Here is a 23,479-nt window from a genome sequence, read left to right as displayed (position 1 = left end):
GAGAGTTCTGATGCCTCTTTCAGAGGCTACTTGCTGGTCACGGTTTATCGCTCCATTGATGTGAATTCAGTAGAAAGAAACCAGAGAGACTGTGAAGGAAGATGCCGGTGTGTCGATACATCTGTCTGGAGCAGATCTTCAGAATGTTGCCCCTTCTTAGATGTCTGTGCCAAATGTCAAAACTGAAATCCCATCAGAAGCCTGGTAGGCTTGTCTTGCGTCTTATATGTCTGGTGTCTCTAGCCTCGAGTAGACAGACCTTTTAACTATCGACATGAAGTCTGCTTCACCAGACCAACAGACCAGTTATACAAGAAGGGATTGTATCATTCTATCTATTGTTCTAACTACCATTCTGTTTGTCTGCTGGTCTATCTTTCGTTCTTTCTGTCATTCTATATATCATTGCAGCTATCATTCTATATGTCATCTGTCTATCTATCTGTCTGTCTGTCGTTCTATTTATCATTCTATCAATCTATCTAGATTTATCATTCATCAATCAATCAATCATTCTATTGTTTTATCACTCCCTTTATATCATTCCATCTATCTGTCTATTGTCTATTATTACATTTTTTGTTTTATTTTTCTATAACATTTCAGCTGTCTGTCTGTCTGTCTGTCTGTCTGTATATCTCTCTATATTGTGTGTAGTTGTTTATATATAACCATTTTAAAGTTCCTAAAAGTTTAATGTTTTGTTTCTGGCATTCTATGTTTTCTATTTTTCTGTTGTTCCATCATTCTATTATTCTGTCTATTGTTCTATCTCTATCTCTATCTCTATCTCTCTCTCTCTCTCTATCTCTATCTATCTCTCTATCTATCATTCTATAAATTCTATCTAATCTTTCATTCTGGCTGTTCTTTTATCTGGCATTATATAATTCCATGTATTGTTCTTTCTAGAGTTTTATCACTCAGCTGTTCTTTCTATCATTCTTCCTATTGTTCTATCATTCTGTCTATCAATTTTTGTTCTGTCAGCAGTTCTAATGTTTTTTTTCACAATTCTTTCATTTTCATTTTATCTATGTTCTATTGATCATTCAGTTTATCCTCCAGTCCTTCTTTGTGTTCTAACACTCTTTTCCTCATTCTATGTCTGTTCTTAACTTTTTATCTATTTATGATGGTAACATTCTACCACTCTATCATTCGTTTTGTTTATTGACCTGTCTGTCTGTCTTTTTTTTCATTTTGGCTACTATTAATCTTTCTTTCTGTCTGTGTGTCTGGAATCTCTTCTTTCTTTCTTTCTTTCTTTCTTTCTTTCTTTCTTTCTTTCTTTCTTTCTCTCTTTCTTTCTCTCTTTCTTCACTAGCTGCCTCTCTCTTTCCTCTCAGTGTAGAGATGAGTGTCAGGTTGAAGAGGATCAATTGAAGGCTTGTCAGGGTTGAGTGCAGGCTGTTCAGTGTGGACTGGGAGTGCTGTAACCGTGGCCTCAGTTCTGCTAATCAATGCAATAATCACTTCTACCTCTCTCACAGGCCCTGAAGCGCTGCTCGCTGTTTGCTGAGCATTTCTTTCATCTGCTGTCAATCCGCATAGGGCTCGGAGGGGAAAGGGAGCGAGAAAGGGCGTGTTTGTTTGAATTAATATTTGGGAACAATTGAAAGGGTTTGCGATCACTGGGCAGAAGATGGAGAACTATTAAGTGGTTTTCATTGTGGAGTCACTGTTACCATCGCTCTTGTACAGATGACCCACCCCCCTTTAATTACCTCATTAATGTTTCATCCCCATTAATGATGTTTGAATATGGTCTCTAGAGTAAACGAATGCAAAAGACGAATGAAGGAGGAGAGGAATGAGAGGCGTAACTTTGAGATCAGACATAGAGGACACATTTCCACTCAAAGCACATTAAGCAGGATGTTTTAATGGAGATTTCCACCCATGAAATGTTCCATTTTATGAAAAGTTTTTCAAATGGAAAGTATAACTTTCAGGAACCCCTATTGGCCTTTTCCAGTTCACTGTTACACCTCGTTCACCTCCATGACACTTTTTAGTTTGCTTGAAGCACCAACTATCAGCATTTTGTGGACAAAGCAAGGACTATGAAAATAAAGTGCCTTATCTATTTGATTTAGTAGGGCAGTGTCCATAACACGATATTTTACCACTGTAAAGTATCTGAGAGCCAGATAAATGATGATATTTCACACTTCTGTTAAAGAACATCGAATCTCCTGCCAGCAGATGTTCCTACAATCTTATTCGCAATCTTCCTGTGACACCAGAACAGTGCACAGACAGTGATAAGAAAGAACGTAATGCACAATAATCAATGTCATGTTGAAATAGGTGGGTTTGCAAGACAGCTAGCAAGAATGGACCATTTCATTACTGTAGATGTCTGCTTCTGCTGCCCCACGTTGTGTGAAAGACTCATTTCTCTTGTCGGGGCAATTGCCATGAGCACGAAAAGTCCAATGCTCATTCCTCTCTGTCTGTGACAGCGGATGTATAGACTGATCTCATCTTTAGACCTCCTTTTCCCTCTTTACAATTGAAAGAAATAAATGAACTCATTCAGCATAAATACCGCTGAGAATGCAGTGTCTCTCCTTGGCTGCTTCTTGGAAGTTTTTACAGCTAAACTTTTTAAAAAGGAACAAGGATTGACATTTACAAAAAAAATTTTTTTTTCTTTGATGATCCCCCAAGCATGCTGAAGATGGCTTGGTCCGTGTCCCAGGATGCACTGTTCCTCCCGTCTCTTAACCTCACAAGGTCAAATTGACATTTAAATGTAAATTTTCTGCATATAATGCATAAATGGATCTATTTGAGGAGTTCAGATGCAAAAGCCTCTAAGTGCCGTCTGAAATGTACTTCTAAAATGAGCATTTTTATCAGGCTCCTATATTTATGTTCAGTTATTTCACTTTAATTGCATAGAAAGGAACCTATACAATGCCATTAGAGTAAAATTACTGAACCTAAACATAGGAGCCTGATAAAAATGCTAATTTTAGATTAAAATTTCAGACGGCACTTACACTGTAAAAAAAAAAAAGTTTCAACTTAAAATAATTTGTTACCCCTCTGACTTAAATTGTTTTTGTTTAGTCAACTTGAAATTTTAAGATACTAAATTTTAAGAATGTTAATGTAAGGGACAACTGGAATATTTTAGTTGACTAAACTAAAAAAATTTAAATCCGCGGGGTAACAAATTATTTTAAGTTATTTTAAGTAACAAATTATTTTTTAAATTTTTTTACAGTGATTACAGAAGTTAGCTACAGCCCCCAAATTCGGCATTCAAGGAGTGCAGATATTTGCCCCAAACACAATGAAATATTTTACTTTTGTGAAACTTTGCTTGTTTTACTCTGGTTGAGTCTGCGTGCTGCTTGGTGACACACAATGTTTCATAAATAGGCTTCTTATCACTGTAAAAAGTGATAAGTTGACTTAACTTAAAAAAAATTGAGGAAACACGTTACCTTAAAATTATTAAGTAATTAATAATAAAAAAAAGTATAAGTTAAGTAAATTGTCAACTGTCACTTAACTTTTTTTTTTTTTCAATTATTACTTAAAAAAAATTGAGGAAACCCGTTGCCTTAAAATTATTAAGTCAGCATCACTTTTTACAGTGTACAGATTTTTGCATCTGAACTCTTCATTTATAGCTTCTATGAGCCATAATATACCTTAAGGATAGTTCACCCGAAAATTTAAATTACCCCATGATTTACTCACACTCAAGCCATCCTTGATGTATATTTTTTTTCTTTCAGACGAATACAATCAGAGATATATTAAAAATGTCCTGGCTCCTCCAAGCTTTATAATGGCAGTGAATGGGGGTCAAGATTTTGAAGCCCAAAAAATTGCATCCATCCATCATTAAACGAAGAGAGAGTGCCGTTCCAGCGGATGCTGTAGGACGTTGGCCTAAGCGTAAGTAACAAACGCGGAAGCGCAGAGGAGAGAGCAAAACAAAACACCAGTCTCAAACTAGAAGTACAAAACGAGGATTTGTAAAGAGAAATGTTGGAGGATTTCGATATACAGTGGTGGCCAAAATTATTCAAACATTTGACATACTTAAGAGGTTTCAGTTGTTTTTGTTGAATTGACGATTACGTTACACATAAAACAAACTATTGCCAGAACTACTTGCGATGGAAGGAATCTGCCGAAACTGAAAATGATTGACTGGCCCCTGAAAGTCCGGACCTCAACCCCATCAAGCAAATTTGGGGCGAGTTGGAAAATAAACTGGACAGATCTATCGTACATTCAAAGGAAAGCCTTTGGCTTGAATTGCAGAAGGCATGGAATAACATTAGTGTTGAAGTTCTCAGGAAATAGGCCCTATATTGACACTATGCCAGAGAGATGCGCAGCTGTAATTGCTGCAAAAGGTGGCCATACCAAATTTTAAAGCTAAAAGTTTAAAATACGACTCACTTCATCTGACATTTTTTTTTGTGCTCAGAGAAACCATCTGCATGGTTTTTTTTTTTTTTTTTAGATTTAAATATTGATGTTTTTCGTACACAAACGATTTCCATCGTTAACCCCCTGGAGCTGTGTGGAGTTTTTATAATGGATGGATGCACTTTTTTGGGCTTCAAAATCTTGACCCCCATTCACTGCCATTATAAAGCTTGGAAGAGTCAGGACATTTTTTAATATAACTCCGATTGTATTCGTCTGAAGGAAGAAAGTCATATACACCTAGGATTGCTTGAGGTGATTAAATCATGGGGTAATTTTCATTTTTGGGTGAATTATCCCTTTAAGTTTGATAATTGGAGTCTACCTGTTTCCTCACTCCTTCACAATTTTATAGAAATTTTATATAAATAATTGTGTCCTCTAAATTCAATTAAGTGTAGCTGAAAGCTGCACTCAATTGCACAAGACTTCAGAGACTTGTAAATGTGAGAGATATACAGATGTATGACATTGTACGATACATCAGTCTGATGTATTGGTGACGCCTTTAAAAGGTTTCAAATGAGGTTAATTTATCAGAGCTTTATAGCCGAGTGGGCTCTTTCCAATTGCTGAGAGACTATTCATATATATTTCTGAATGTTTCAATAAAATGTTCTATTTCTCTGTCTCTCTCCCTTTTTTTCAGCGTAAAGATGGTGCTTTTATGGACGGCTGGTGACATCTTTAAGACCACGTATTTCGTGATCAATGAAAGCCCCACCCAGTTCGTGATCTGTGGTGCGGTACAGATCTTAATTGACATTGCCATTCTGCTCCAGGTGGGCTACTACGGCCAGGACACCAGAATCAAACTGGGCTGAGATCACTACAATAATGATGGTGATCAACTCTCCTAAATAAGGACATTCTACGTGCTACTTACCTGCAAAACTACATGCTTTTACTTTTTATTTTTTTATACACATCAGGGTTTAAAAGTCTGAAACTGCTAGTGAAAATAGTTCTATTTTGTTTTTCTCTCATTTAATATAACTTTAATTTAATGTTTGTATTTAATCATATATTTATTTTTATTTTATCTAATGTTTTTATTAGAAAGTACATTATTAGCCTTACAATTTGAGTGAAAAGTTCTATTGAAAATGTTTCATTTGGTAAAGCAAAAAAAATTGTATATAGTTCACATGCTCCATGTCACAAATGAGTGGCTTAGAAGTTATCTAATATTTTGTATTTGATTGGTTGTAATGCTTCTTGGTTTTAATTCTATTTAAAATTCTAAAACTTAGATTTTGGATCCCAGATTTTCAGTGTGGTTTCCGATCTGTTGAACCCTGCTGAATATTAATTTATTTTTTTAAATTATTTTATTTATTTTTTCTTCTGCCCTTAAGTTATTTACGTTACACAAAAGCGTCAGCTAAATGAATAAATGTAAATTTATGTCTTACCAAACAGCAAGTTTTTCAAAGAAGAGTGAACTGGCCTTATATGCAATGGCTGGACATCCTTATACCTCTTGTACAGATTCACTACAACAGGACAAATGAATGCCCCTTCACTTTATTTTTACATTATTAGTATTTTTGCTATCTTTTGTGAGAGCCAATATGCTCTTAGTGCAATTGAAGTGCTGAGAAATGCATGTGCTAAATGCATCTGCCACAACCTGTATTCAAACTGCTAGCTCATTTGTTAACAATTTGTGGTCCTTTTTTTCATCTTAGAGCACTTAAATAATTGTTACTTGCATAATTGCACACAAAAATAATTTTTTTAAGTAGCAGATTAATGTTAGATTTTTAAACCTGAGACTGAGTCAAAACCAGTTGCTGATGAATGACTTTATTACCAAACTTTAATTACCAAACCATATCAGTGGAAATGCATGAGGGTATGCCATAAATATATAATGCACAACTGATTTATCATGTATTATTGCATTGCAAATGAGAAAAAAGACAGATTTGTTATCAAAGATCAATAGTCCCTTTTCAGCAAAGTAATTTCACTTTATACTATTACTGCCAGTGTTTTGTAAAATACATATTTTTTTCCAGAGTTTTTGATTTGGAAAAGTGGAATAATAATGTGTAATATTCCAATGAAAAAGCAGTGGAAGTTCATAGTAACCGCACAAAGCCAATGATGGACAGCTTTGAGCCACCTTGGGTTCATATTCTGCTATGTCCTTTAAGGATGACAATGAATAGCTCAACCAGTCATATATCGTCCATGTTTACCCATGCATGTCACACCAAGATGAAGGCCAGCCTGCCCACAAATATTGACATTTGGACTGTTTTTATGTCTAAGTTGATGGGACTGGTGAGAAAAAAGTGCAGTCACCTCAACTCAGATGCTTCTGCGGTTGATCAGATATGAGGAGACCTCATCATAAAATAGTTCCACTCTATTAAGTTACCATTCACACCAGCACTGAGTTATGTGCTGTTTATCACTGCAAAGAAAAGGTAACTATAACTTTAAATCCCACTATAGCACCAGGCTGCTCAGGGAGGACTACAGATGTGGCCTTAAAAAAAGTACTTTCAGATTCCATCTCAGTTTTGTCTCTCTTTCTACCTCCCTGCCCATGTTTAAACGTAGGGATTTCAACATGCCCATGGACTGTTTAAGCCTGTTGGCTCCCTTAGCATTAGTTGAGTGTCAAAGTTTAGCCGTTGGTTATTATAGATGGTCACAAAGCCTCAGCTGTTTACTCCCTGCATGGGCAGCTTTATTGGCTTTAGCTCTCATTGTGCTAAGACTTTGTGTGTGGTAAATATTTGTTCTGTTGTGCTGTTAACCGACATATCAACGTATCTGACCCCAGCAAAGGTCAAAACCACCAACAAATTTAGTCACAGGATGACTTTGTGTGAGCCCACTCTCTACCAAAAAAAAGAATACATTGTATTAATGATGTTCTATGCAATACATATGTTTGAATGTGGAAATAATTATGTACTTTTGTACATTTTAAGTTAATATTGATTGATCACGTACACTACTATTCAAAAGTTTGGGGTCCTTTTTGTTAGCTAATAATAAGCAATTGAGCACCAAATCAGCATACTGGAATGATTTCTGATCATGTGACACTGAAGACTAGAATAATGGCTGCTGAAAATTCATAATATTATTTATCCTACTATCCTCAAACTTTTGAATGGTTGTGTCCATGATTTTTTTTGTCCTGTCTCACACCAATAGACTCCCTAAGAGGAAAGATTTATTGATCAGAGGTTGTGCTTTCATAACTCAGGAGACTTAAACAGTAAAAACAGTAGGAACAGTAAAAATAGACACAAAGTAGACACTTGAAGTATATTTTTGAACAATGAAATGAATGTGGATATTTAGTTTTGTGAGATTTTCAGTTTATATTATTATTTCTCAGTTTCTCAGCACATTTGGAGTACAGTTGTTTTATGAAACTCTAGAGGAGACACTCGCAAAATTTTTAGAATCTAATATAATCATGGATGTGTTTCTGTTGTGTCTGTTTATGTTTCCAATTGTCAGTGTTTTGTTAGTTGCACATGACTGCTACAGTAAATAGCTTTGCCAAGCTTTGTAATTCTCTCATCATCAGTGAGGAAATCGCACTGATGAGCAAGATAACGCTCTATTATGTGTTTAATGTTGTGTGATAATGATCGTTTAATGTTGCCTTAATGGTCTGAACATTTTTGTCATTCAGGTCAAAAAGGTGCCTTGACAAACAAGTGACATGACAAACGATCTTAATTTGTCATAATTAATACAGCATTATGGACATAATTATTCATTTTTAGGATATTAGTGAGTATGGCATTATGTACTGTATGTGTGTGTGTGTGTATATATATATATATATATATATATATATATATATATATATATATATATATATATATATATATATAATATACTCACACACATTGTATGAAATATCCAAACAATACTCCAAACAATACTTTTGCCCTTATTTTTTTATTTTTGTGTCATTTTCATCCTCCTAGCCTGTTGTGTGAATACCAGATGAACCACTATGTCACCATGTTATGTAGAAATATCTGTATTGCTTGTTGAATGTTTTTTATTTTATTTGCTCAATTGTTTGTATTTGCAAAGCTTCAGCGACATACTTGATTTAATAACATCTGATGCATGATTGCACATTTGAAATTACATGTAAACTGCTTGTGTGACTGGTGTAGTGGGGTGTAAAATTGAAAAAACAAATTCCATCCTTTCCTGATTCTGTACTGAGCGTGTGTGACAGAAGACAGTGAATGACCATTACTGATAATAAAGACAGCTTCAGATGATCAGAAAGTCTTAAGCTTTTCTGTACTGCACGCTGACCAATCCTGAATTTGACAGTTTTGCATTTTACAGGGCTGCATGATCATTTGGTGTTCGCAGTGAAAGACTCTGTATGAAATATTCAAGGTTGTGGGGAAGACTGGATTATAGATGAGAGACTAAGACTGCAGAATACCTGTATCCCTCCTTTAATCGAAATCCCATACATTAATGATATGGTACAGGATGTCACATTGATGACTGCGGGAATCCTGGGTGTTCTTGGTCAGTCCTAGGAATGGGGGTGTTCAGGTGGGTGGTAGAGGAGCCTGATGCAGGGACAGGGAATGATGGATTGAGTTAGCCTACCGCATTTGCTTGTTTTTACAGTATCTCCTTCTGTAGACACAGTCCATTAAGACAATGAAAGCAAACGTGTCATGTCTCAAGGGCTTCAGCAGCACAATATAAAGCAATACTGACAGTCAACTATAAGTCAATTAGGTCAGATTTAACCCCAAAATCATCATTCATATGCATATATATACAGTATATATATTAGTGCTGTCAACTGATTAATCACAACAAATATAAAAGTTGTTGTTTACATAATGTGTATACTGTGTATATTTATTATGTATATATAAATACAAATACATGCATGTATATATTTAAGAAAACTTTTATGTTTATATATATTTATATATAATATACAAAATAAGAATATAAATATAAAAATGTATAAACGTGTAAATATTTAAAAAATATATACTGTATGTGTGTATTTATAAAAACATAATAAATATACACAGTACACAAGCATATATAATGTAAACAAAAACTTTTATTTTGGATGCGAGTAATCTTGATTAATCGTTTGACAGCACTAATGTATGTGTATATACATACATACATGCATATATATATATATATATATATATATATATATTGTGTGTATGTGTGTGTAGTATATAGATTCATTTTGTTTTATTATTATCAGTGTTTATACTGTTGATTTTTTATCAATTTAATGTGTCTTTAATTAAAACAAAATTTACTGCACCCTAAAACTTTCAATGGTTGTCACACTCTCTCAGGAGCAGGGAAATGCGGAGGCGAGGAACTTCATAAACTTAGAATTTTATTGATCAGAAACTCAGGGATCGCAGGAGACACAGATGAAGACGATCAGACCGGACACAGAGGCAGGGAAACACAGGGCTTAGGAACACAGGAGAAAACTAGATAATGACACACGGCTGGGGACTAATAAACTAATGAGAACAAACGAGGACAGGAACAGGAACTAACCAAATATGGGCACGAGAGGAGGGGGAAACAAGACACAGGACTGACAATGGTATTATATATTTATTATTATTACCATTAGGGGTGGTGATGGCGCAGTGGATAAGACACATGCCTTTGGTGTGAGAGACCCGGGTTCGAATCCACTGTGAGACACCAATGTGTCCTTGAGCAAGACACTTAACCCCTAGTTGCTCCAGAGGCGTGCGACCTCTGACATATATAGCAATTGTAAGTCGCTTTGGATAAAAGCGTCAGATAAATGTAAATGTATTATTGTATTATTATTTGTTTATTTTAATAATATTTATATAGGAAAATTATGCATGATTTTTTTTTAATTGGTACTGTATAATATTTCATATAATTAGAATAATTATTTTACTCAGATAATGCAATGCATATATCATGGTAATGAGCAACTGAGCTTAAACTGTCCTTAAAATAATTGTATTATTAAAAAAAAAAACAGTGGTCTTAAAAATGATTTTCTTTTATGCAAATATATAAATCATATAATTCAGTTTCTTTTTTTTTTCTTTTTTTTTTAATTTTGGGGTGAAATGTGACCTGTGCATTTTTTCATCAAGAGATTTACCACTTTCACCGGTGTTATGTCAAATGTGTGGTTGATTTCTCTGATATCTAATGACAAATGATTCTTGCTCAACCCTCTCGATGGACCATCTTATGTCATGCGGAACATCTTTGCCACGCTTTAAAGCTGTTCTTGAGATGTCCTGATAATTGCTTGTGTAGCGGTGGGTTGACCTGACGTAATATGACCTGACCTGAGTTATGGTACATTTCTCCTTTGCCTTCATATCGGTTTTCCCATTTATATACAGTTACGTGAGAGAAAAGACATTTGTGTCATCTGTGACACGATTGATGTTTGTATTAACTTCCTTATATAGACACAAAAACACGTGAAATGTTGCCAAGGGAGCAGTGCTTCAGCACTATATGTGTTACCTAACTATAGTGCAGGTGTCATATTTCACAGGACATAAGCTACTTTGATAAGGTCAACGTGCTGTACAATAATGCAATGCTTTTTAAGGTTCTTAAAGCATGCAGTATGTGTCTAGATTGAGCTGGTGGTGGTGATGTATTGTAGATGCTTTATGAAGTATGTGGGCAGGGGATATTTTGTTCCTAATTGCCCACCATCAGCTAATGGGGTTAAGGGGTCATGCTGTACTTTAGCTCTTCACTTGAGATACCATTACAGATATCATTACACATGTATGCACGTGACACGCGCCATAGCTCTGTAGGATGTTGCCTCAGACTGTCAGCTAATCGATAATCAATTGTCAGGGAATTCAAACACAGTTTGAAGATGAGGAATGCTTTTGAGTGTAGTCAGCCGTGATGAGCTAAACAAATGTGTAGCACTTTCACAAAATCAATGATGATTTGAATGATTTTATATTAGACTAAGATACAGAATGTATATACATTACTGGTCACAAATTTGGAAAAAAAAAAAATTATGTTTTGGAAAGAAGTCTCTTATTTGATCAAAATTATAGTAAACTGTGGCTTTTTACTAAGGGTTACAAAACATACATTACATTCTACATGCATGCATACATTTTTTCTTGTTTTGATATTTCCCAGTCTGTATTCTAGCATCACTCCCTGTTTTTTCATCAGTCTAACATGTAAATAACGTAAGGACCATCATTAGTACAATGACTTGAGCAGACTCTGGGGATGCTGCTTCGCTGTATGATGGAGTGGCTCTGTGATCCTGTTTGTTTTAAACGGTCATAAACACCTCTTTCAGTCTACCCGGGCTAAATTATTCAATCTGTTAGAGTAATGAGAAGGTCTCACGCACCAGAAGAGGTTGAAATATCTCCCTTGTCACTACGCTACACCTGACTGACTACTGCACAGTTCATCTCAACTGCAGGGAAAGGCTTTTATTTTATTTATTTATTTTTATTTTTGTTACCACAGCATCACACCTTTGTTCACATGATTTGAAAAGGTGTACCTTTTATATTTAGGAACAAAAAAAAAAAAAAAAAGCTAGCAGCTGTTTTTGCCATAAATTCAATGTAAAAAAAATATATAGTTGCAGCATTTCAGGTATTATGGGATGGCATTTTCATGTCTGCATTTATTTATTTTATTTGTTTATTTGTTTATTTATTTATTTTGACATTTTTGAATGAATTTCATAGCCACATATTTCATTAGGTTATTTTTTATTTTAAAATTAAGATGAAATTATAATAATATTTATAATAATAATATTTAAATATTATTTATTTTTCAATACTACTTCAAAGTTTGGATTCATAAGGAAAATATTTTTGACAGAGGTGCTAAAAAGTGTAAAAACGTTGATCAATAAATAATATCTCTCATTATGATCAATGTTGAAAACTTTTTTTTTTTTGTTGAAAAATATTTATTTGAAATATAAATATTTTTAAACATTATTAATCCCTGTCACTTGTGATCAATTTAATGCATCCTTTCTGAATGTGTATATATAAATATAATTTCATTGAAAGTGAAATTTGCCATAGCCATGTACTTCATTGTTATATTTTTTATTTTAAAATTAAAATGAAATTGTAATAATATAATTATAATAAATATAAAAAATAAAATATTATTTATTTTACACTACTAGTCAAAAGTATGGAATCCTTAAGATAAATGTTTTTGACAGAAATGCTAAAAACTGTAAAAACAGTGCTCAATAAATAATATTACTTATCAATGTTGAAAAGAACATCATTTATTTGAAATTTGCTTTCTGAATGTGTATATATAAATATAATTTATATATACACAATAAAAAATTTTAATTGTATTTTTCCTTATAATATTACTACTTTTTAACTGTAGAAAATGTAATTGTATTGTCCTATTAAATTAAATATAGCCTTATATAATATAAGGTATATAAAATATAATACAATATATTTGACCCTGTATTCTACAAAAACAGTTGAACAGTCCTGAAGCATTTTTTCTTTCTGTTTCTTTTAAAATTGCTAACATTTTTTATAGTGCTTTAGCCATGCTATTTATAATTTTTGCTTCCCTCTGGATTTTCCTTTCGTTCATTCTTTCTTTTTCTGTGTAAGGTCAGGCTGTCAGCTCACACAGCCTTGCAGACAAACTGCAGCACCGATGGTAGTCAACCAACGGACTCAGTCACTGCGGCTGATACTGAGCACTGCTATTGCATCCAAATGATTAGCAGAGTGGCTGTACTCGCGGACTTCCCTGAATGACTTCCACTGAATGCCCCCGGGCTCCTTTACCCGAGCAATTAGCCCTCAATCTGATTGAGGGCAGTCTCCATCTCAGCCGGAATCACTGTGCTACACCATATTTAAATCAATATCAGTTTCTCTCCCACCAATGCCAACTTTTTTCTCATTACTGGGGATTCAAATGAAACAATCACTAATCGGGCCATTTGGCAGTGGAACTATTTTCTGTTCAGGTTATTATGAGCCGTGTTAAATTATTACAGTAAGTTTATGGTGCGCACAACCTTTCCCTTACATTCCTCCATTTAATAACGGGGAATATCGATTTAGGGTTTTAGCATAATGATGGGGCATATATTACTATGACTGATATAGATCTTAACTGTCATTGTCTTCTCATCCATGCTATAGGCATACCGGACAAAATGTTTAACTGGGGAATTACAAAAAGTCATGCAAAAGCTTTGAAAATGGAGCGTAACTATGGTAGGAAGGCATCTGTGAGAGATTATGACTTATCACTTTTGTTTATGGCCACACCACTCCTCTTGCTTTTAAAGGGATAGTTCACTCTAAATGGAAGGTTCTGTCATCATTCATCTTCAAGATAGATATTTTGAAGATTTTCTTTGCTGCTCTTTGTGTGCTATAAGCTAAACTGAATGATCAACCATAATATATTTATTTTCTTTATGTATTTTTTACCAGCATCTATTTTTATAGATGTTGGTAATACTTTTAGCTTACATCTTTTCTGGGTAAGCGCGACCTCTCTTAACCTGCCATGAAGAGTGTTCAGAGAGCAGAGGAGACATTAGGAGTCACACTGACATGGTGTTTCCCAGCTCAGAAATGGCCCGTGTGTCTCTGTGTCCTTCCTCACATCACAGAAAATGAGATTTCAGGAACAGAACCAAGCACTCTATTACCAAACGGCTTCCAGGCAGGCTTATATAAAGACACAAACGAGTGCAGGGATTTTATTAAACCAATGATATTTCAGTCCAATCAGAGAAGTTGCCAGTGATTACAGCTTCTTGCACCGCTTCATTAAATAGAGCGTGAAATTAAGATTCAAGCATTTGAATAATGACTAACCTGTCTGCTATCTATCCATCCAACCTTGTTCTATCATTCTGTCTATCTATCTATCTATCTATCTATCTATCTATCTATCTATCTATCTATCTATCTATCTATCTATCTATCTATCTATCTATCTATCTATCTATCTATCTATCTATCTATCTATCTATCTATCTATCTATCTATCTATCTATCTATCGTTCTATCGTTCTATCTATCGTACTATCTATCTATCGTACTATCTATCTGTCTATCCATCCGTTCATTCTTCCATATCACTCTATCATTCTATCATGCTTTATCTTCTTTATCTTCTTCTATCATTCTTTATCTTCTTTATCATTCTATTATTCTTTATCTATCTATCTGTCTGTCTGTCCATCCGTCCATTTTTTTTTTAGATACAAATTTCAATTATATGAATTTCTTTTCATTTCAGTTCATTTTAGTTCTATTTCCTTACATTTATTAGAACTGAACCGCAGCCACACATTTATTGTTCTGATGTTGTGCGTATCCTCTCCATCTGAATGTTACAGCATTAATACAGTGTCCTTGAAGCCCCCTGCATTTGCCTGCATTGACACTGTGCTCATGTTATAGCCACAGCCTCTGGGAAATGCAAATATACGGAGTTCTGAGGCTAATCATTATTTCTATCCACATTTGCTGAGCTGTATCTCCTTATATCAACCACCTCTCTCACCTCTACCATGCCTGTTCCTTATGCCCCCTCAATTCAGATCCATCTCTTAGGTGAATAGCTGCCTGAATGTGTCCTTGCCACGCATTGCTATACATGGTGTCCCCCGGGCTGGACCCCTTTTGTTAGGCATGACTCTCATTCCATGGCAAGGTCCATCTCGTGGCCTGCTCCAACCACCTCCTCCCTGGCGATTATTCTTGCCCATTCCCTGGGCAGTAATCCCACACGGACTAATTAAACAGGGTCAAAACCATTACAGAACATAGTATGGGACCCTCCTTGTCACTGCTGAAGGTGACCATGAGCACCTCATGACGCAGGTAGCTTTGTTTAATTCCTTTGATGCTAGTGTACATTTCAGCAAGAAGATATAAAGTTACCAAATGTATAATCTTTTATATAGCACTTTTGTTCCTGTATATTTATTTATTTATATATATCTTATGAGGTGCTTTATCTTTCATTCTCTCCATAGCATTGATATTCACTGCTTCTCATGTTGCCGTCTCAGATAAAAATGGATTCACATTACATGGTATAGAATTCATCACTTTTGTTTCAGCAGGGCTCTTGTGCGACCTCAGACCTAAGGCCAGTGTTGGTGGTCTCTAAAACAAAATATATGCATCATTTAGCAGAAATAGATTAAAAGAAGCATGTAAAATGCTCAGAATATTCAGAACCCTTAAACAGGCCCTCAGTCGAAGCACTTTTCTCATTCAATGTAGTAATGAAAAGAAATGCAATCATGAGAAACCAAGACCGTTTCTACAAAATTAGGTTTCAATTAATTCCAACAAATCCAACTCTGGCAGGCATAGCAGAATTACTAGCTGGAAATGTGCATTTGAGGATTTGTCTGTTTCAAAACGATGGCTATTGCAGTGGTCTTCACTTCATTTAGACAGAAAGAAAAAAAACTATGAGCATAATTTCTTCATTTTATATATTTTTGCCCTTCTTATACTCTTCTCAGCTGACGTGTTCACCAGTCCAGGTAGGGTTTTATGCAAGCTAAAAGCCTGTTTTCCATTGACAGCCTTTCAGATGTAGCTGTACATGTCGACTGGTGCTGACTGCAAACTCCCATTGAGATGAATAGGAATGCTGCTAACAGATAGTTTTCGTCAGTTATTGTAGACCTCCTTGGGCCAGACAGGAGGGGAGAGTTCTTCGAAGAAGGTGAAAACCTTGCCAAGATTAAATGGATATTTAACCCCTTTTGCCCTACAGACATTGGAGCAGATCCCAACAGTTTTCAGAGGACTTACATTTGCTCATTTTCTATTCCATCAACAGGACACCTTATGAAAAATTCACTGAGTGGTTGATGCTAACTAGTTCACTCAGTGGACCTGACTTGTAGATTGTTCTTTAGGTCCAGACTTCTGCTTCTGCTGACATTGGATGAAATCTTTAGTGGTTTGTTCCCTCTTCCTCCTCTGTCTTTCTCCCTCCCTTTTTTATCTTAAATAATGAATGTCCTGTGTAAGAGAATCTGAGCTTGGGAAAGACTGAGATCATTGAAAAGGATCCTGAGCATTGTGGGTTAAGTTTCCGTGCAGTTTTAAGCACTGGTCAGGTCGGCAGACGAAAAATAACAATCTTTGGAGAGAGAAAGCGTGTTAAAGACGTCATCCTGCTCTGTAATATTGTGCTGAAATATTCAGAGCCTCATGTACGATGTAAGGGTTTTTGAAAGGTCTCTATATATGCTCACCAAAGCTGCATTTATTTGATAAAAAATACAGTAAAAACAGTTGTGAAAAATTATTACAATTTTAAAAAATCTATTTGAATATATTGTAATGTATTCCTATGATGAAAAGATTAATTTTCAGCAGCTGTTACTCGGCGTCTTTTTTAATGCATCATTGCGCAATAAAAGTATTATTTCTTTTTTAAATCTTACTGATCCCAAACTTTTAAACAGTAGTATGCATTATATTATATACTGTATGTACCTATGTCTATCTGTCATTTCTCTCTTCCTCCCTCACAGACAGTGTGATGGCACCACAGTGGGTTTTATTGCCCTGTTTAAAAACTGTTCTGTCAGGAAGTTACAGAGTTATTTACTACTTTGTAATTATGGACAGAGCAGTGGGACTTCAGTAATAGCAAAATTTTTTTATAAATGCCCAGAGATGATCATAAAAACCAGGAGCACTCTCCTCACTTCCTGAAATTGATCACGGGATGGGCGGCTTCTGTGTCTTCCACTTCCTCTCACCTGTCCCTGACCCTCTTCACAGTGCAGCGTCAACACTGAAAACGGATCAAACAAACCCAGTGATTTATCACAGGCTGACCTATGGTGACACTCAGGCTCTCCCACACCTAAGGGGAGATTGATGGGACCACCAACATAAAGCCTTTGAAGTTGTGACCTTTCAAAGTCCTATCTATGATTTGTCCTCTTTCTTTGGTTTTTATTAGCAGTGGGATGTGAGAAAGCGTTCGGACCCTCCGTTCTATACCTGAACAGTGCTGCGGTCGCTGTTGGTAACTGCTGAAAGATCACAAGTGAGTCCAATAGGTGGTCACTTATAACCAACCAAAGTAAGAAGTAACTGTATGCTAAATACTCCTATGGTATAATCTTCAGTCATTATCACAAAATAAACTCCAACAGGGTCTGGTATCGTCCCGAAGGGATCTATTTTGTTGTCTGAGTGTACATTATATGGATTATTCCATGGCCACTAATCAAATAATAAATGCAAGTGAATTATTGATTTAAACTGAAATCATGCTATTGTTTGAGAGGAAAGAGGCTGAGGATTAATATAAAGTCAGAAGATTATACAAATACATACATTTAATACAGAGGTCAATATACAATAATGTCTGACTGCTGAAACCAATCAGAGTCATGTATTTCTGAGAGCTGTGTAATAAAATTGTAATAGGTTCTTGGTATTTAAATTTAAGATTTGTATAGTTAACTATCAGTAAAAAAAAATCAAGATAAATTAGTTATTTTTTATTCATATAACACTACATAGAAGAGTAAAAGAATATAGAGTATAACCAACTGTTTTCATAAACCTTGTTTCTTTATATTTGTTGGTTATGTTGCTTTGTTTTGTGAATACCAATGAAGGGATTAATATGAGACCAGAAGGAAGAAAAGAAGAAAATTAGCTTTTGAAATGAAAGATCTCATTAAAAGGCCCCCATTTTTCTCTCTCTCTCTCTCTGTTTACTATTTTTTTCTCCATTTTCTCTCACACCTCCAAGATTTTCCATTTTTCGGATAGCCTCATGACAACAGCTGGATATTATGTGGTTTCTGACCATCCATATGTGTCTTTGTTTACACCCTTCAATATCCGTAGGCGAATCTACTCTTCTCACCATATGTGTTGCTCTCATTTCTGTCCACTATACATTGTCTCCCTGCTGTGACATTAAAATGGGCCAGCTTTACATTTGATATTGGTAATTATATTGAGAGTGGAGGTGAATGCACCATAACCATATCAGCAATGGATTAGGAAAAGCTCTCCAGTTCTGCCCTTTGAGACCCAGAGCGGTGGATTCAAGTTATTTTCCATTTACAGAGTTTACTTCATGAAACACTACCAGAACAGTTTCCATCCATAGAAACACAAAGACTGCTGTAAACGAGCCAATCAGAACAAAAAGGACTGCCTTCAGTGTCTTTGATTGTGATGTACAGCACAGTAACACATTTGAAGTAACTATTGGGTAATGATACTGCAGCATCCCACCTGATGGGAAAGCAGCATTTATTTGCTCAGACAGAATTTAATTCAATCATACAGTAGTGCTTTATCATTTACTTGTGTAGTGTGACTAGTGAAATGGGAGATCAAATGGTACTTTCTCTTTTCCTAATCTGCTGCATGGACAAAAAAAAATATTCTTTATGTTTTTAACTTACTATATATATATATACTATATATATAAAATTAAATAAAATAAAGAGCAGTAAATAGGTCTTTTGAGTTACTTTTCCATATTTAAATGGAATGGTAGCAGACTTTTGCTCTTTTTTATGAGCAAAGATATAACTGCTAGATTTGCATTTTGTAGGAAGTGCTAAATTTAACCTATATAATATTAATGAACCTAACTGTGGCCAAAAGGTGACACAAAATTAAAATACAATCCATCCTGAGAGATTTACTGACTTTAATGCGTTTAAATTCATCTTCTAATTTGGAATGTATGTCTGGAGCTTTAAAGGGATAGTTCACCTTTAAAAAGTGTACAATTGTGCCATCATTTTCTCATCATATTATCACTTGGTTACTGTTAGATCTGATTTCAGAGCAATATAGATTAGAATGAAAAGAGCAGAACTGGTTTCATTGAACAATGTTATCAACCAGCAATCAGAGTGAAAGAAATGTGGGTCTCTGTTCAATCAACAATCTGTACAATCAAGAATTAGTCATTTAGTTTGAAATTAATATATATATATATTTTGTAAATGTATTGTGTTTGTAATGTGATTTTTTTTTTTTTTAAATTCAAAGTGCATATTTTAATACACATATTATTAATGCGCATATTTCTCGGTGCATATATTTTATGACAGCATGTCCTCATCCACTTTCATTATATCAAATGACCAAGATATTGTTCAGAAAGTCACACTATGGATTCTACTTAGGAAATAAGTTGTGTGGAGCTTGTTTTGGCATGAGGGTAAGTAAATAATGGCAATTTTCTTTTCTGGATGAACTGTTCCTTTAACAAGTGTGTATGTGGGTGATTGTGTGAGATTAAAAGTAAAGGAGGCAAGAACGGCCCATGATGAAAGGAGAATAGGGAGGCTGACCTGTATTTGATTAGGAAGAATGCTGCTGAGTTCTGTTCCCTAGAGGTGTGTGTGTCTTTCTGTGTCTGTATCATCATTTCAATCTGCCCGCTACGCTCCAGAGTGAACCTCAAATACAAGACATTATCATTTACTGTCATCCTAAACACGTTTCACAACACAGCTATATTACATCAGCTAATCATAGATGAGATGTTTCGAAATGTTTACCAAGGATCGCTTTATGCTCACATAAGAGGCTTTATTTTAATTCGACACTAGTAGCATTTTAATCAGCTAGTTTTTTCCCCCCCGAATAAATATTTTTGCTTAATAAGAGAATCACCCAATTAGCAATTCTGGAATTGGTACCAATCTCTGAACCTTTCGAAGCTTTCAAAGATATAATGACTTGATAACATGCTTCATCTGTGTTCATTTTCAAGTTTTTTAATGTTTATTTCTACTTCTGATTTTTTTTTTTTACCCAAAAGAGAACAATGTTACTAGAATGGATAGCAGTCACAGTTCTAAAAAGTGCTTGCTTTTTAAGTGGTAAAATAGAGGAAAAACTTCAGAAATGTCTTTCTTCTTGGTTTTGATTAGGTATCTACCTCAAACTTACAAAAAAAAAGCTATGCCAGAGCATGAGGGTTAAAGACCTTGGTTTATGTTCATATTTTCTGTCGTAGGTGTATCTTGAAATATTTATCACAGGATTCATTTCAGCAGAGTCCATTACATTTCTAGTCAGAGCCAGCTGCTCCATATTCAGCAGGCAGGACTGGAGGCACTAATCCTTTCTCTCTTTATGATTAGACCTGCCATTCCTCTTCCATCCTATTTGATCACCAATGGTTGTACTGTACACTGCTGTCACAAGAGAACATGACTCAGGCCCAGCCAACGGCACATGTTTTTTAAATGAGGTCTGAAGCTTTGTCATGTACTTTAGAGGTCATTCATTAACCTTGCTCTGTTTGTCTTGAACTTGTCTCCCTTAGGCTATGGCAGTCCTGTGGCATTAAATGGATTGTATGTACCGGTGACAAAGGAACACAAAGGCGAACATTTTGTGAACTTATATGTGTGTTCACCATTTCCTCATTAAACCTTGTGTTCCAAACCTACTTCTTCCATGAAAAGCTTCTTCTCCTATGAAAAAAATATCCAAAGCACTCGTTTTTTATAATAGGTCTGAGGCAGTTTAGCGAATTAATTCATTTATTAATTAAGCACATGTACTGAAAGGTACTATATACAGACATTTTTGCAATGTTATTTTAGCTTTTTTTATATAATTGTATTTATATTCTGTTGTATTATTACAACTTTTCATTTTTAGTTTACTTTTAGTATTTTTTAAATGTTTTGTCATTTTTATTAGATTTTCTTTTAAATTTGATTTAGCTCAATTAATTTTATTTCAGTTAGACGCCAAGGCAAAATTTCTCATTGTCATTTAAGTTGTATTTATATTAAAATAAAAATACTAATATTGTATTTTATTTTACTTCACTTAATAACAATTTAAAATTGTATTTTTATTTAGCAATAACGACTCTGTGCTTAAAGCAGACACTTAAGCTTTTATTAACTGAAAATAGCAGAACTTGTTTTTATTTCTGTCATTTGTATATTATATTTTCCATGCAATGAAAACTTTTTTGAAGCTCGATAGATTTACTGTTTACATCAAATATTCTGGTAAACTTTTTTTGTTCCATGGAAGTAGAAATCATTCAGGTTTGAAATGGCATGAGAATGAGTCAACCATGACAAAATTAGATTTTTGGATGAAGAAACACTTTAAATATCATGGCTTTTTAATCAAAATGATCATAAAAAAACATCATAAAGCTAAAACATAAATCAGCTTATACTTACTCTGGCAGAACCAGCATTGCTCCTCGTGTTTGATGCTGTGGTGTGCTAACATACTGTCAATATTCCCACCGTATGCAGTGTATCGGAAAAGAAATGAGAAAGAGCTCTATTAACTCAGCTAGCTAGCAAATACTTCCTGACAAGAATATTGAATTCTGTTGCAGTGTAATGATTAATTGGACCAGGCAATGTAACAGCCCAGCATGTGTTTGCTTATCAGAGTTAGTTCTCCCCTGAAATTAAAATAGATCATTCCTGCCGGGTTTTAATTATTGAAAACTTATTTTTTCCCCCTTTTACTTGCCCTTAGGCATGGAGAGGTGTGGAGGAGAGAGGCTGACTGATTCAGTCTATTGGGGGTTTTGTTATGATGCATCAGTGGCTGCCTGGGGTGTAGAGGAACTTAATTTTAAAACTGGGATACATTGTAATGAGTTAATGATTCTTTGCAGGAATGGAGAGTCAATTTGGATGGCTGTCTGTGTGCTGTAGGGAGGCCAGATATAGCTGACTTATCTGTCCCAGGATTGCGTGGTCCCTAAATCCACAGGCACCAATATAGCCGCTGGGTGAGTGAGTTGCAAGGCAAAAATATGAGATTTCATGTACTGTGTATTTTGCTGGAAGTGGTTGTCTCCATGACTGCGCTCACATCCTGCTTGGTCTATTCTTCAACCTTTGCTATCATATCGACAGGTCAGGAAAAGTTAAGAGGCTCTGATTGGTATCCTCCTATCTTCAATGTCAACATGAAATCAATATTTACACTACTTTTCTTAACACATTTTCTTGGCTCATCGTGCACAATTCACAAGGAAAAGGTTGGTATTTGTAACTTTTTTTATTCAAAACAGATGAACATGAATCTGTCAATGTTTTATTCCGCTGATTGTTGTATGTATTGGGGCAGTTCGGAAAATGATATTTCCAGTGAGTTGGGCTTAAATGTTAATACTCTATTGCATTTGAAAATTATGTACCACCTAAACTCTACCTTAAACCTAACCAATAGAGATCACAAAAGCAAAAGTGACCCTGGACCACAAAACCAGTCTTAAGTCGCTGGGGTATATTTGTAGCAATAGCCAAAAATACATTGTATGGGTCAAAATTATACATTTTTCTTTTATGCCAAAAATCATTAGGATATTAAGTAAAGATCATGTTCCATGAAGATATTTTGTACATTTCCTACCGTAAATATATCAAAACTTAATTTTTGATTAGTAATATGCATTGCTAAGAACTTCATTTGGACAACTTTAAAGGCGATTTTCTCAATATTTTGATTTTTTTGCACCCTCAGATTCCAGATTTTCAAATAGTTGTATCTCAGCCAAATATGGTCCTATCCTAACAAACCATAAATTAATAGAAAGCCTATTTATCCAGCTTTCAGATGATGTGTAAATCTCAATTTCGGAAAATTGACACTTAAGACTGGTTTTGTGGTCCAGGGTTACAAATGTGAGATAAAAATCCATTTTCTGAAGCAACCGTGCCATTTTTGCTTTCTTACAAGCTTTTGTGCACTTTTTCCGTGATTTGTGTTTCACAGGATACACTTTATCATAATTCCAATGCTGTACCAGGTGAGCTACTGAGCAAGTTTGCTATATCAGAGAAGCCATACATATGGATCTGATTATGTAGCAACCACCAAAATGTATTAGTTTACAAATCATATGGTAAGAATGTTTTATGATCATAACATAGTATTGCACAAGGTAC

At 34.9% G+C, this 23,479-nt stretch overlaps 1 protein-coding gene across 1 annotated transcript in view; it reads left to right on the top strand.

Annotated features, from left to right (window-relative positions):
• Positions 1-5,876, top strand: part of LOC306843127 (solute carrier family 66 member 2-like) — a 40,284-nt gene extending 34,408 nt beyond the window's left edge. The window contains exon 5 of the mRNA XM_079374413.1: positions 5,114-5,876. Coding sequence (XP_079230539.1) covers positions 5,114-5,288 — 175 coding nt within the window. The 3' untranslated portion in view covers positions 5,289-5,876. The remainder of the gene's footprint in view (positions 1-5,113) is intronic.
• Positions 5,877-23,479: the final 17,603 nt, after the last annotated feature.

Source organism: Barbus barbus (assembly GCF_936440315.1).
Source record: "Barbus barbus genome assembly, chromosome: 23".
Taxonomy (NCBI): Eukaryota; Metazoa; Chordata; class Actinopteri; order Cypriniformes; family Cyprinidae; genus Barbus; species Barbus barbus.
Note: the sequence above shows the minus strand (reverse complement) of the source record. Positions and strands in the feature narration are given on the sequence as shown.